General features: G+C 42.7%; 1 protein-coding gene across 3 annotated transcripts in view; it reads right to left on the bottom strand.

Moving 5' to 3' along the window:
- Positions 1-15,011, bottom strand: part of FMN2 (formin 2) — a 123,213-nt gene that overhangs the window by 52,079 nt on the left and 56,123 nt on the right. For all 3 annotated transcript variants that reach the window (XR_011019395.1, XM_068231779.1, XM_068231780.1), the window contains exon 9: positions 24-115. Coding sequence is in view for 2 of the 3 variants with exons in the window: in XM_068231779.1 (XP_068087880.1) it covers positions 24-115 (92 nt within the window). In the remaining variant the exon portion in view is untranslated. The remainder of the gene's footprint in view (positions 1-23; positions 116-15,011) is intronic.

Here is a 15,011-nt window from a genome sequence, read left to right as displayed (position 1 = left end):
AGATACATTAAACTGCCTCTTACTGCTCAGGTTTGTCCAGGGGTTTTGAGCTTTCTTTATTTTTTGATGCTTTGACATGCTTTTCAATCTTCTCTTGTTCTTCTGACACAGCTCTCTGTGGGTAGTGTTGACAACAGAGAAAAATGATAAAACATTTAGAAACAGGACCTTTAAAGTAACCCTGTATAAGCTTATGAGCCCACTGTAATATCCTGAAGCAGAAGTATTTAAAGGGAACCCGAGGTGAAAGGGATATGGAGGCTGCCATATTTATTTCCTTGTAAACAATGCCAGTTGCCTGGCAGCCCTGTTGATCTTCTGGCATAAGCAGTGTCTGAGCCAAAACCCTGGAACAAGCATATGCTTAATCCAGTATAACCTGAGTCAGCTGAGTCAAAGTACCTGATCTGAATATGCTTGTTCAGGGTCCATGGCAAAAATTATTAGAGACACAGGATCAGGAGGACTACCAGGCAACTAGTTTTGTTTAAAGGGAAATAAATATGGCAGCCTCCATATCTCTCTCACCTTGGGTTCCCTTTAATAAGAGCATACATGCTGGTTCTTACCGTGAAAATCTTTTCTTCTCTCTATTCCCATTAACCACTACTAAGTAATAGAATCCACAGTGTAACTTGCTGATTTCCTCATGACCACTCCTCACCCTTCCCTTGCCTCTGATTACTCATGCTGTCAGGTCTCTGAACTCAAGGTAGAAGATAGCAATAATCATCAGAGGTACATGAGGTGAGACATGACCATGTTGTAGTCAGCATATAAAGGTTTGAGCGAGCTATGGACAGGGGTGTTTGTAGCCTTTTTGTCACTTCAGGCAAGAAGTCCTGTGTCACCCCCCCCCCCCCCCCTCCCCATCCAAGAAAAACAACACACACTAGAGAATATAAACCATGTGCCGTATAAGTTGGATGCATAATACAGGGAGTCCCTGAGATACAAGCAACCCGACGATCCTGTCACATTTTGTTGCACACCCCCACCCTACACTACCCCAGCTTAGTTTGTAAATGCAGAGTATAGTGCAGCAGAAGCTGTGCTCTTACCTTTCCTCTGGAATCCAGTGCTGTGCTTCAGTCTGTCTGCTCACCACTCACCCTAAAGGTGGCCACACACGATACAATAAAATGATCCAATTTTATGGCAATTCGATAAATATTATCAAATCTCCCCCCAAAAATCGAAAAGCTTTTTTTTTCATTCAACTGAAAAATCCGATTGGATTTTCCGTTTTTCCGATTTATATCGATCCGGAATGCTGGAAATTTTTCTTCATTTTTTCTAAAGAATGTATGGTGTATGTTAGATTGTCAATTTATTAATATACACACCCTAGTTTTTTTTTTCAATTTCCAATCATTTTGATCATAATTGGGGAAAATTTGAAGATAGGTGTGTGGTACATTGGTCATATTTTTGAAATGTTACAATCAGTCAGAAAAAATGTTTGCAATTCTTGAATTGAACAGATATTTAAAAAATTGTATCCAGATTAACCTAATCTCCAATCCCTCTGATGCTAACTATATCCATTGGCAGATTGCACGCAGAAAACTCGAGCTAACTAACCTACAGAGGACCAGACGCAAAGACATCATTCAGTCCCAACGTTTCTTTGAATTCGGAAACAAATGTAGCAAATTATTAACATACCTCCTAAAGTCCTCCCTAGACTCTAGGGCAATACCCACTATTAAAACCCCCTCTGGTCGCTTATGTGATATGTCCACAGATATCGCTAATACCTTCACGGACTTCTACGCAGACTTATACTCCGCTAAAACCGGAGAGGTAGATAGGGAAACAATGAATTTTCTGGTGGGCCTGGATCTGCCAACTCTTTCTGAGGAAGAGGCTAAAAATCTAGATGCCCCCATCACCGCCCAAGAAATTAGCGCAATTATCTCCTCCTTTAAACACAATAAAGCACCAGGCCCAGACGGCATCACTATCGAATGGTATGCAAAAAATAAATCACTCATGGTCCCACATCTAGAATCTTTATTTCAACATATACTCAATACTGGCGCCCTCCCCGACTCAATGTATGAAGCACTCATTACTCTAATTCTGAAACCCAATAAAGACACCACTCTATGTGACTCTTATCGCCCGATATCTCTCATCAACACGGACATAGAAAATCCTTACCAAAATCCTCGCCACAAGACTTAACAACTGTATCACTTCCATCATCCACCCAGACCAAACTGGCTTTATACCCGGTCGCTCCACTAGAATGAATATTAGGCGATTGTATTCCAACCTACAATACCAACATGTAAACTCTGGCACTAGAGTGATTTTATCCCTTGACGCCAATAAGGCGTTTGACTCTATTGAGTGGCCATATGTACGGGCAGTGCTGAAGTTTTTTGGCTTCGGGCCTGTTTTTCAGAGATGGTTTCGAATTCTGTATGATAGACCCAGAGCCAAAATACGTATTAACTCCTTAATTTCCCCCCTCTTCTCCATTGCTAGAGGTACTCGGCAGGGTTGCCCACTATCCCCCCTCCTCTTCGCCATCGCCATTGAACCCCTTGCCCAAGCCATTCGCAACAGCCCTGATATCCAGGGCCTAAAAATAAACAAGACACAGGAACGCATATCTTTATATGCAGATGATATGTTGGTATACTTGGCAGATCCAGGTCCCTCTCTAGAAGCCACTCTAAGCATATATGACACATTTCATGGGATCTCAGGACTATCTATCAACTGGTCCAAATCCATTTTATTCCCTCTCGACACCTTCGATCTCCAAATCATCACCAAATCCTCACAATTACAAATCACTGAAGAATTTAAATATTTGGGGGTATGGGTGAGACGTCACATCTCTTCATTTCTGGAAATAAACCTTGTCCCCACTCTGACACAGGTGGAGGCGAAATTGCGTAAGTGGTCCTCTCTGCCCCTAAACCTTTGTGGCAGAATATGCATTATCAAAATGGTAATCGCCCCCAAAATCCTATACATTATGCAAATGTCCCCAATATGGATACAACAATCCATTTTTAAAAGGATAAACTCCATAATAGTTTCTTTCATCTGGTCTGGATCCTCACCTCGTATCTCCCTGGCCACGCTCCAACTCCCTACAGCACTTGGAGGCTTAGCCCTACCCAATTTCTTTATCTATCATCTGGCAGCCCAATTAGTTCCTATTCAAAGTTGGCTTAGCAATGACAGATCAAATGCTACATTGGCAACAGAGGCAGATATAGCGGGCTCTTATGAGTCTCTCTGCAGCGCGGTTTACAGATACAAAGTGTCTGCTGGGTCTGAGGGAACAGCTCTTATATATAACACTATTAGAACTTACAGGAGAGCACGCAAACTCCTTGGGGAACCCCTATCCTATGTCTCCTTCAGCTCTCCCCTGTGGGGTAATCCTAATTTACCGGAACTCCTGACAATCCCTGATATAATTTTCTGGCACAAGCACGGCATCAAATACGCAACCCAACTATATGCTGAAGGCCTCTTCAAAGACTTTAATACACTACGTATGGAATTTAGTCTTCCCAGACATTCCCTCTTCCGCTACTTGCAATTGCGACACGCGATGCAAACACAGCTAGGCCTGTCAGGAGTCTCTCTCGAACCTTCAGAGCTGGAGAAAATACTACTTAAAAATGAACCTACAAAACAAATATCTACTCTATACAACTTCTTAAATTCTAGGGGGAACGACAGGAAGGTCCTCGCCCTTAGAGAACGATGGTCATCCCATGACCCTAGTCTCACCCAGGAAAAATGGGCGGAGCACACGGAATTTTTCAATAGAGATATTATTGCCTCACACGATAAACTCATAAACATTAAATGGATTAACCAAGCATATATTACACCACTAAGACTAGCAAAAATGAGCCCAGCTCATAATGACTGCTGCTTTAAATGTAAAACCCCCCATGCCAACTTCCTTCATTGTGTGTGGAACTGCCCCCTAGTTAACGGCTATTGGAAATCGGTCATACATTTCCTAAGGGATACCCTCCAACTACCAGTGGCTTTAGACATCCAATTATGCTTGTTAGGAATTGTAGGCGACATCCCCTGTAGCAAAAGTCAAGCGACCCTCTCCAGAATTCTCCTCTTTTACGCCAGGAAAGCCATTTCCCTGAAATGGAAACTATCTACAGCCCCATGCCTGAGAGACTGGAAAAGACTGGTGAACTCAGCTCTCCCTCTATATAAAATCACTTATCAGTCAAGGGACCAATTTAAAAAATTTGATAGAATATGGTCCAAGTGGGTAGATGCTTCCGAAACCACAATCCCCAACCTTGACATTAATGTGGCCATTCAAGATCTACAATGGAGCTAAAGTCGCTAGATACACTTCTGCTAGACGGGAATACGGGTTATATCATACAGTCGCTGTGAGATTTGACTACTATATGTACACATATGTTAAGCATAGTTTTGTATACTTGCTGGAAAAATTCCTTTTATCCTTCATGTACTGTTTTTTTTGTTCTTGAAAATTAATAAATAATCTCTTTAAAAAAAAAAAAAAATTGTATGGTGTGTGGCCACCTTAATGCCCAGCATCTCCTACCGCATGTGCGTGTTTGCACACTACATGAGGAGAGCCAGCAGTAGAGGGAGCAGAAAACAGGATAGTTGCAGAGGCACAGCACTGGACTCCAGAGGGGAGATTAGAGCACAGCTTCTGCTGTTACATTCTCTGCCTTTATACACTGGACTGGGGGAGCGCAGGAGTGGGACAAGGGGACAGAGGGAGACACAAAGGGGAACAGAAAGATGCACAGTGGGACAGAGGGAGGCACAGAGGGATGCACACAGAGCAGGATCATCCACAAAGCAATTTAGACAGGTGCCTAGGGCCTGGATAGCGTCTAGGAGCCTGGTTTATGATACCCCTTAACAAATCTTGCACCATTTCACCTTTATCAATCTCTGGACGCACGGGGAGAGGGGGGGGTGGAAAGCAGAGATGGTACAGTGGAACTGAAGGTGGCACAAGGAGACAGAGGGAGGCACAAAGGGAGACAGAAGGAGGCACAGGGGGACAAAGGGACACACAGAGGGGCAGAGGTGGCACAGGAGGACTGAAGGTGGCAGAAGGAGGCACCAGGGGACAGACAGAGGCAAAAAGGAGGACCGGCACTTGAGGGGGCATGGCTTTGTTCTTGGGTGTGGCTTAGTTCCAGGGTGGGGCTTGGCTCAGGAGGAGGGGCTTAATCAGGGGTATGGTGCCCCCCAGGAGCAATGGCACTCCAGGCAGTGGCCTGTACTCACTATGCCTAAAAATGCACCTGGCTATGGAATTTGTACAACTGCTGGCTGCAATACAGGCCCACAACAGAAAAGTATGTACACTTTGTTCAGTTTCACCATACGAGTTGCTAAATGACCTACCACTCTTTTTAAGTCACCCTTAACTATTAGGGATGGTCGTAAATCCTGATTTCCGATTCCGTGGAAATCCGATTTTCGATTTCTGATTTTTGAAGAGTATTTTTTTTTTTTTTAATTTAAAGTTTTATTTGAGTAGGTTCAGTCAATATACATATGATAAACATTGTATAAGTATAATTATTACATAACCATATAAGTAATTCCAATAAAATATCTATTATATATAATGTGATTGAAATTCAACGGTTTTCACTTTAACACTTACTGTGCCTACGTATATAATTATAGAACCACATTTTACGCAGTTGAACCTCAATAAGCATAATATCACCCAATTATGTGGAGAGGGTGACACTTAAGGCCCTCCCCTCCAAACCCCGTAGAAGAAGAGAAATAGAGAGAGAAGGAAGAAAGAAATGAGAGGAAAGGAAAAGTCAGCCATGGAGCAGAGGACCAACTATTACATGATATCATATAACTTGTATTTAGAGAGATATGTTACCCCAAACCCTGGAGAAAGAGAACATCTTATCCTGGAGTTTAGCCGTCAAATATTCCAAGTTATAAACATATTTCAATTTAACCTGGAGTTCTGCTATTGTAGGAGGTTGAGCGTCCTTCCAATGTCTGGAGATCAGACAGCGAGCTGCTGATAGAAAATGATTTGTTAACCTAATTGAGGAGCTCTTGAGTTTAGGTAAGGGTTTAGCAAGCAAGCAGATCCATGGGTCAAGAGGAATCTCTATGTCAGCATGTCTTTTTATAAATGTTATAACCTCCGACCAAAAAGGTTGGATTTTAGGACAGTCCCACATGATATGATGTAAAGAACCAGTATCTCCACAGTTCCTCCAGCATGCCGAAGATATTGAGGGGAGCCATTTATTGAGTCGTACCGGAGTTTTATACCACAGCATCATAATTTTGTAAATGTTCTCCTTAGTTTGGACGCAGATGGATGATTTAGCTGCATTCTGCCATATCTTCGCCCAGATGTCTGGTGTGGTTGTGGTGTGAAAAGCTTGATCCCAGTATTGCATATATTTATGTTGGATCTCAGGATGAAATCTCCTGGGGTCATTAAGCCATGTATACAGCATAGAGATTAAGCCTTTTTGCTTGGGGCCTCCCTCCCAGATTGACTCTAAATCTGTTTTTTTGGGGAATTCCAGAGTAGAAGATAGTGTATTTACAAAGTGGCGGATCTGAAGGTACTGTAGGAAGTAAGCATCTGATAAGTTCAGTCTCTCTTTTAGTATATCAAATGAGTATAGCTTTCCAGTGAAAGGGTCCAGTAGATCTCTGATACATTGAATGTGCTTAAGCTTCCATATCGAGTTCTCTGCTGTATTTAAACCAGGGGGAAAGTTAGGGTTACCAAATACAGGAATATAGCTAGAATTTTTAGAAAACAAAGACACTCGTTTCCCAAGAGAAGACCATAGGCGCACATTGGATGATATTGAGGAGTATATTTGATATGCTGGAAATCTGTTGCCCAACATACCCCACAGCAGTGCACTGGGATGATGTGGTTTAAGAGCGTGGAATTCTATTTGAGCCCACCTAGTATGTGGGCCCCGTTCCCACCATGCAACCATTTGCCTAACCTGTCCAGCAATATAGTAGTTGTATAAATTTGGGACCGACAGTCCCCCTGCATGTTTTTGAAGGATAAGAATAGACCTTGCAATGCGGGGGGGTCTGCTGTGCCAAATGAATCTGAACAGTCATTTTTGTAAAGGGAGCAGAAAAGATTTAGAGATCCAAAAAGGTATTGCTGAAAAGACATATAATAATTTGGGGAGGGAGTTCATTTTAAAGGCAGCCATACGGCCAAACCAGGAGATATGATAGTCTCCTCATTTACGTAGATCTGTAATTACCTTATTGATTATGGGAGTAACATTACATCTAATTAGATTAGAAGTATGTGTGGTGATTTGAATGCCTAAATACTTTAGGCTGGCGTTTTGCCATTTATATGAGAAATTGGACTTTAAGGTGTTCATTAGATGTACCGGAAGATGGAAAGATAGTATTTCGGATTTGCTAGCATTTATTTTATAGTTGGACAGTGATCCATATCTGGAGAGCTCTGCATGCAACACTGGGAGGGAGATAATAGGGTTTGTTAAAGACAGTAAGACATCGTCTGCATATAACGATATTTTAAAGGTAGATTTTCCTATTGTAATACCGGTAATATCAGGGTTGTCCCTTATCCTCGCGGCCAACGGCTCTATAGATAAAGTGAAGAGCAGAGGGGACAAGGGACAGCCCTGTCTAGTCCCATTAGATATTGTAAAATAGTCATTGGGGTCAGTGTAGGGTATCTTAAGAGCTACGCTTGGCTTTGAGTACAGTTTATGAATGGCATTTAAGAAAATTCCCCCTATTCCCATTTTATCCAGAGTTTGGAACAGAAAATCCCAACTAAGCCGATCGAAAGCTTTTTCTGCGTCCAGTCCCAGAAAGACTGACGATAATTTATGGTAGTTAATATAATCTACCAAGTTTATTGCTCTACGGATGTTATCTCCTGCATATCTACCTGTTATGAAGCCCACTTGATCGGCATTAACTAAAAATGGCATCATGGGAGAGAGTCTGTTTGCTAGAATTTTTGAGAAAATTTTTAGGTCAGCATTTAAGAGTGAAATTGGCCTATAATTGGACATTTCCAGTGGGTCTCTTCCTGGTTTGGGAATGAGGACCATGTGTGATTGTGTCATGGTTGGGGGTATAGGGTCTGCTCCCATGAAGCCATTAAAGAGAGTGGTTAATTTAGGAGTGAGGATAGACTTGAATTTTTTATAATAGGCCACTGAAAAGCCGTCTGGCCCTGGTGCTTTGTGTGGCTTTAAATTTTTAAGGACCTCAAAAACCTCCTCGTTATCTATGTCCCTATTAAGGGTTTCTAGTTGAGTTGGTGTGATACTGGATAGTCTACAGGAGCCTAAATACTTAGATATGTCATTTAATATAGGTTTCTGCTGTCGGGTTGAGTCCATTATGTTATAAATAGATTTAAAATAATCTTTAAATAGTGTGGATATTATTCGCAGGTCATATTGGGTGGAGCCCCTTTTGTCCTTTAATGCGAAAACTGCGTTTCTGGATTTTATGTCCCTCAGCTTTTTGGCGAGAATAGTGTGTGCCCTGTTACCTTTTTCATAGAATAGCTGTTTAGTGAACAGAAGTGCTTTTTCTACTCTAGCAAATTGCAGATCAGATAGTTCTTTACGTTTGGATTCTAGTTGGGCATAAATTATTTTATTTTGGGATTTTTTATGGCTTTCCTCTAGTTCTAGAATGTTATCAAGTAAGCTAGTGATTTTTTTTGGTGTTCCTTCTTTCTGGCACTAGTGATGCCTATCAATTTCCCTCTGATGCAGGCTTTATGGGCCTCCCATACTGTTGAGAAATGTGGAACAGATCCCTCATTGGTTTCAAAATAAAATTTAAGGCTTTCCTCAATACTGAGTGCTGTTTCTTCATCAGTTAAGATGCTGTCATTCATTCTCCAAACTGAGGGTGTATGGGGGCTTCGTGTTAAATTAAGAAGCAACTCTACTGGGGCGTGATCCGACCACGTTATTGGGCCTATAGTAGATGAGATCAGTGTTGAAAGCAAATGTGGGGATATAAAAAAATAGTCCAGTCTCGAGTATGTGGATGAGGTGTGTGAGAAAAAGGTGAAATCTAATTCTGTTGCATGCAGAACTCTCCAGGCATCCAGATAACCAAATTGTTTGAGTAGTAGTCTAAATTGGCGTGAAGTCTTACAGATAGTAGGAAATGAAAGTGGCAGCAGTTCGGATTTCCTGTCTCTTATAGGTGAAATTATTGAATTAAAATCTCCTCCCAAGATTATATTAGGACATCCCAATTTCTCAATTTTTAAGAGTGTTTTTTCTACAAATTGCAGTTGGTGGTCGTTAGGGGCGTAGATGGAAGCTAAAACCAAATGGATTCCATGTAGTGTGCCTTGGACAATTAGAAAACGTCCCCTGGGATCACTGTGCACCTTAGAGACTATAAACGGGCATTTATGATGTATTAAAAGGGCTACACCTGCTTTCTTAACATTGGCACTAGCTAGGTATGAAACAGGATATTTCTTGCTTTTTAAATATCCAGGTTTCTGTGATGAAAACCTGGTTTCCTGTAAAAATACAAAATCTGCATTAGATCTCTCCAGGTCCTTTAAGGCTAGGTACCGTTTACGTACCGAATTTAATCCTTTAGTATTTAATGTTAACAGTTTCACCATTTTAGTTTGTGTAGAGGTATTTCATCTTGAATGCCTGGATCCCAGGGGAGGTCTAAGCGAACATAAGTATAGTTTATTTGGTGAGCTCCATAGCTGACTGAAGGAATAGGACAGAAAGGAAAGGTAGAGGACAGAGAAGAAAAAGAGAAGTAGAAACCCTGGGGGTAAGAGACCCCCTTAAATGACAAGCATAAACTGTTACATTTGCATACTGCCACAGAACCTGTTGAAAAAAATATAATTAGCAATAACATGCAGAGTGCAAATAACCTTTTAGTAGTAACCTTAATAATTAAGTATGCAAGGGTGTTGGTGTCCCCTGCTTGGACGCGACCCGCTTCGCGCCATATGGGGGGTAGCATGAGGACAACGTCAGAGTCTGGCCGGTCAGGCCTATCCTGGCTAGGCCTTAGCTAAAATTCTGAGGAGGGAAGTTCTCCGCATGGTTTTTAATGAGTGGGAACAAAGTTAGCTTCGGAGGTGTTCCAGTCGATCAGGTGGACAGGTGATCATGAGAGACCTCAGAAGGAAGAATCGGAGACACATTTCCTTTTGATTTGTTTGGGACAGATTTTGTAACCTTCGGCATGCTGAGACCAAGTCCCTTTAAGAGATCTGATGCATCATCCGGGTTTGATATGGCATGGTATTTGCCCTCCTTTATAGCTATTAGCTTAAATGGGTACCCCCAGCGATATTGAATCCCCTTATCTCTTAATAAGGTTGTAACCGGTTTCAGTTTGCGGCGTTTCACCAGCGTGATTGGGGAAATGTCACTAAAAATCTGTATATCCTGATCTTTGAATGTATAATATGACATATTTCTTATTGCTGTGGATATGGCATCTTTCGCCTCAAAATAATGAAAACGAGCCACAATGTCCCGCAATAAAGGAGCTCCCTCAGGCCTGGGGCCTATCGCTCTATGCGCTCGATCGAAGCGCCACATAGACTGGGCCACATCCGGGCAAATGGTGCTACATAGCTCGGTTAGATAAAACTTAATGTCCGCAGGTTTAACCGAATCAGGGACCCCCCTGAATCTTAAATTGGATCTGCGATCACGATTTTCTTGATCTTCCTGGGCTCTTTGCATATCTGCCACTGTGTCTGATAGCTTACCGTTCTCTTCTTCAAGCTGGGTGCATCTTTTTTGTAAGTCCTCCACGTCCAGCTCTACCCTCGAGGTGCGGGCCGCCACCGAGGCAACCTCGGACCGAAGGTCAGCTAGTGCGGCCGAGACTGCTTCCTTCACAGTCGAGGAGATTCTTCCTTGAAAATCTGTAAAGCACGTTTCCAGTACCTGCCGCGTGACGAAGTCAGCGGATTCTCCCTTCTGAGCCTTAGACGCCATCTTAGGTTGGGCTGTGTGCTGTGCAGGCCTCAGGAAGTATGAGTCCAGATTATGATTGTCAGGAGCTGTCAGCCTCTTGGATCGTCTCATACGGGATCTGCAGGGCTTCACAAGCTAAATTCCGGTATGTCCAGTCTTGTTGCGCGGTTAGTGCAGTAGAACGAGGGCTTTGTAGTGCGGCCACGCCACGGAGCTCTTAGCCTAAGCAGCCATCTTCTTCCGCGCCGCGCATGCGCCCCCGAAGAGTATTTTATTAGTCATTTTTTAATCAAATAATGCAAAAAATGAAAAAGAAAATTGGAAAAAATGGAAATCAGAAAATAAACAAACTCAGAAAAACAGAAAACATGTTTTTTATTGGCTTTAAATAAAGATTTTGCAGAAAAATTCAGCATTCTCTAATTGGTCCCATGCTTCTTAGTTCTGTGATTGGACTAAAATTACCGAGTTGTGGTTTTCCGATTTCCGAATTACGATCGGAAACACTTCGGGAAAAGGTTATCTTGTGGCAATATATTCCACATCCTAATCACTTGAACTGTGGTTTACAAAATAATGTAAACTAAAAAAGGAACTGGAACTATTTTGTGGTGAAAGATGCAAGGCATGTAGCTCAGTCTCTGCTACAGCATAATGTGAAATACAGACCAGGGGAACTACACAATGGAAGATAACTAGAAGATGCTAAAAGGTGTTGCTTGCAAATATTCGCATATAAGTTATTTTCACATCAAAAATGTTATTTTGCTATTATATGGTCAAAGAAAACAAATTTTTCTTTTCAATGTGAAAAATTCACAAAAAACAGGAAAAATCTTACTTTTTAACGTGGAAAATCATGAAAAGTCAAATTTTACTTTATTTTTGTGACATGTAATATGAAAATAATATTGGCATTTTCGCTCATCACTGACACAACGCCCTTCCTTTACTATGAATATGTAGCAGTCCTCTTTACTTTATTACCAATCAAAAGGGGAGTAGCTTTGTTTTAATGCTTCAGATAGACATTATGATAATAAACATGCAACAAAAGAACTTACTCTAATTATAAAGGTTTTTCTCTCGTTGCCTCAATCTTGCACTAGACCTCTTTGGACACAAATGTCACAAATTGTAATGCACATTTATATAGTATGCTCCAACATTCCCTCTCTTACAGGGACAGTTCCTATATCCCTTTGACCCTCTTTTCTCTCCTTTTCCTCCTTCGAGTCTTATAGGTCCGAATTAGTAATTTTACAATTGATCTATTACAAGCAATTACACATTGAATGCCACTGACCATTGCAGGTGTCTGTAGACTGAGGCAGGGCCGGGCTGAGGGAGAGGCGAGAGAGGCTCCAGCCTCAGGGCGCAGTGTAGGAGGGGGCGCACAACTCATTCAGCTATCATTCCCCTATTGTGTTTGAAGCAGGGAGAAATAAGAAAAGGGGATACATGGCAGTGACTGCAACCCAAATAAGAGATTAAGGTGTTGGAGGTCCTGGGGCGCCTCTTAGTCTAATAGCAATCAGTGTGTGACGGCTGGGGTGAGAAGGATGGGGGGGCGCACTTTCGTTTTTCAGCTTTGGGTGCTGGAGGACCTTGTCCCGGCTCTGGACTGAGGTATAAAAACCTGACAGAAGAGCTCCAAACTGGAGGTATCACAAGCATGAGGGATGCTGTTTGCCCATGGCCAGATATACACCTATAGGCCCAAAACAACCTAGTGTCTTATGCTAGGTACACACTATGAGATTTTCTGGCAGATTTACTGTCAGATTGATTGTTTGTTTCCAACTTGTCCAATCTGATTTCTGATCATTTTCTGATCGATTTCTGTTTTCCGTTCACTTCTATCAGAAATTGATCGAAACTGTTCGGAAATCGATCTGAAATCAAATCGGACTTGTTGCAAATAATTGATATGACAGTTAATTTGCCAGAAAATCTAATAGTGTGCAGCTAGCATTAAACCCCACCCACTGATACACACTACACCTTCAAGTCATGTCCCCATTTCACAGTTGGCAAACTGGACATACTTTTATATACCTGTGCACTTTGTTCTATCTAAATGCATTATAAGTACACCAGGATGATGGTACATTATCTGAACTGATTGGGTATATTGTGTGCCTTGTCCACTTCTCTGTGCTAATGACTGCTAACGTAACACTAAGGTCTCCCCTTTCTCTTGCCTAACCCTAACAACATCTTTTCTCTTTTTCCTGTCAGTATAATTACGCCTTCTCATTTCACAACAAAAGTTGTTTGATAATTTTGCTGCATGTTTATCCACACAACTGACACTCGCTCTCTTTTTGGACCATTCTCTGTAAACCCTAGAGATGTTTGTGTGCGAAAATTCCAGCAGATCAGCAATTTCTGAAATACTCAAACCTGCTCTCCTGGCACCAACAACCATGCTGAGTTCAAAGTCACGTAAATTCCCTTTCTTTCTGTAACGATGGGTGTCAGCACACACAGAGAATCTGATTATTGGTGATCTGCAGTATCACCAAGAATACAGATATATACCTGATTATTGATGATCTGCAGAATCACCGATAATACAGATATATCGCTAACCTCTGGGCACCTGAAGCGTGTAAGTGTTTGGTGTAACAGTATGGATCGGACCACCGGGGTAGCAGGTGGTCCAATAAGTAGAAACAGACTCTATTGCAGTCAAGGACTCCAGGAGGGAGCAGACCTTGACTGGTTTGCAGCAGTGCCCCCTCTGAGATGCAGGGGACCTCTGCAGGAAGACTGAGCACCCAAGGGGTGGGTGACAGTCAGACAGGTTAGGCAGGCCGGGTCGACAACACACAACAGATAAAGTACAAAGACAGAAGGCTGATTCGGTATCCAAGGCAAGCAGGGTTTGGCAACGGAATATCAGAAGTGCAAGGTACCGAATCAGAGATCAGAGGAATGGTCAGGAAAGCAAAGTCATAACAGATATCAAACAATACCTAGTCTGGGTGTGAGGTCCGTGGTCTCTACACCCTGGAACTAGTCTGACGTATAACAGAATGATAACACAAGTTCCCTAGTCTGGGTGTGAGGTCCGTGGTCTCTACACCCTGGAACTAGTCTGAAGTATAACAGAATGATAACACAAGTTCCCTAGTCTGGGTGTGAGGTCCGTGGTCTCTACACCCTGGAACTGGTCTAATGAATAACACAGATGATACACAGTATTCCTAGTCTGGGGTGTGAGGTCCGTGGTCTCTACACCCTGGAACTGGTCTAATGAATAACACAGATGATACACAGTATTCCTAGTCTGGGGTGTGAGGTCCGTGGTCTCTACACCCTGGAACTGGTCTAATGAATAACACAGATGATACACAGTATTCCTAGTCTGGGGTGTGAGGTCCGTGGTCTCTACACCCTGGAACTGGTCTAATGAATAACACAGTAAACTGGCTAAGTGTGGATTCACAGGTCCTCCTGGTTCCACCACACTGAAGGATCTGACTAAGGTCTGAGTGCTAACACATAGGTATTCGCAACGCCAGACAACCAGCAACTGAACAGCAAGAGATATATATAGTGAAGCGCTCCTCAGCGCCGCCCAGCTCCCATCAACCAATCATCTGCTGAGCTGGGGTCAGCTGACCGTCCCGATCAGCTGACCCATCTCCTATTGGCATAAAGAGCCTGTCTTGCGGCACGCGCGTGCGTAGCTCTCCATCTGTGTGCACAACTAGGTCCAGATAACCCAGACACATGTTGCTGTGAGGAAACCGCCGCTCTGTGCGCGGAAACCGCTGCCTCACTGTCAGCACAAGCGGCGGCTTCTCCGCAATCCTTCACAGTATCTCCCCCCCCCCCGAGGAGTGGACTCCGGACACTCTCCACCAGGCTTCCCAGGATGTAAGTCATGTAACTCTTTCTTTAATTCTTCCGCATGCATGCGACAATCTGGCACCCAAGATCTCTCCTCCATGCCATATCCCTTCCAGTGGACCAGATATTGTACCG

The sequence above is a fragment of the Hyperolius riggenbachi genome, chromosome 4, assembly GCF_040937935.1.
Source record: "Hyperolius riggenbachi isolate aHypRig1 chromosome 4, aHypRig1.pri, whole genome shotgun sequence".
NCBI classification, from domain to species: domain Eukaryota; kingdom Metazoa; phylum Chordata; class Amphibia; order Anura; family Hyperoliidae; genus Hyperolius; species Hyperolius riggenbachi.
Note: the sequence above shows the minus strand (reverse complement) of the source record. Positions and strands in the feature narration are given on the sequence as shown.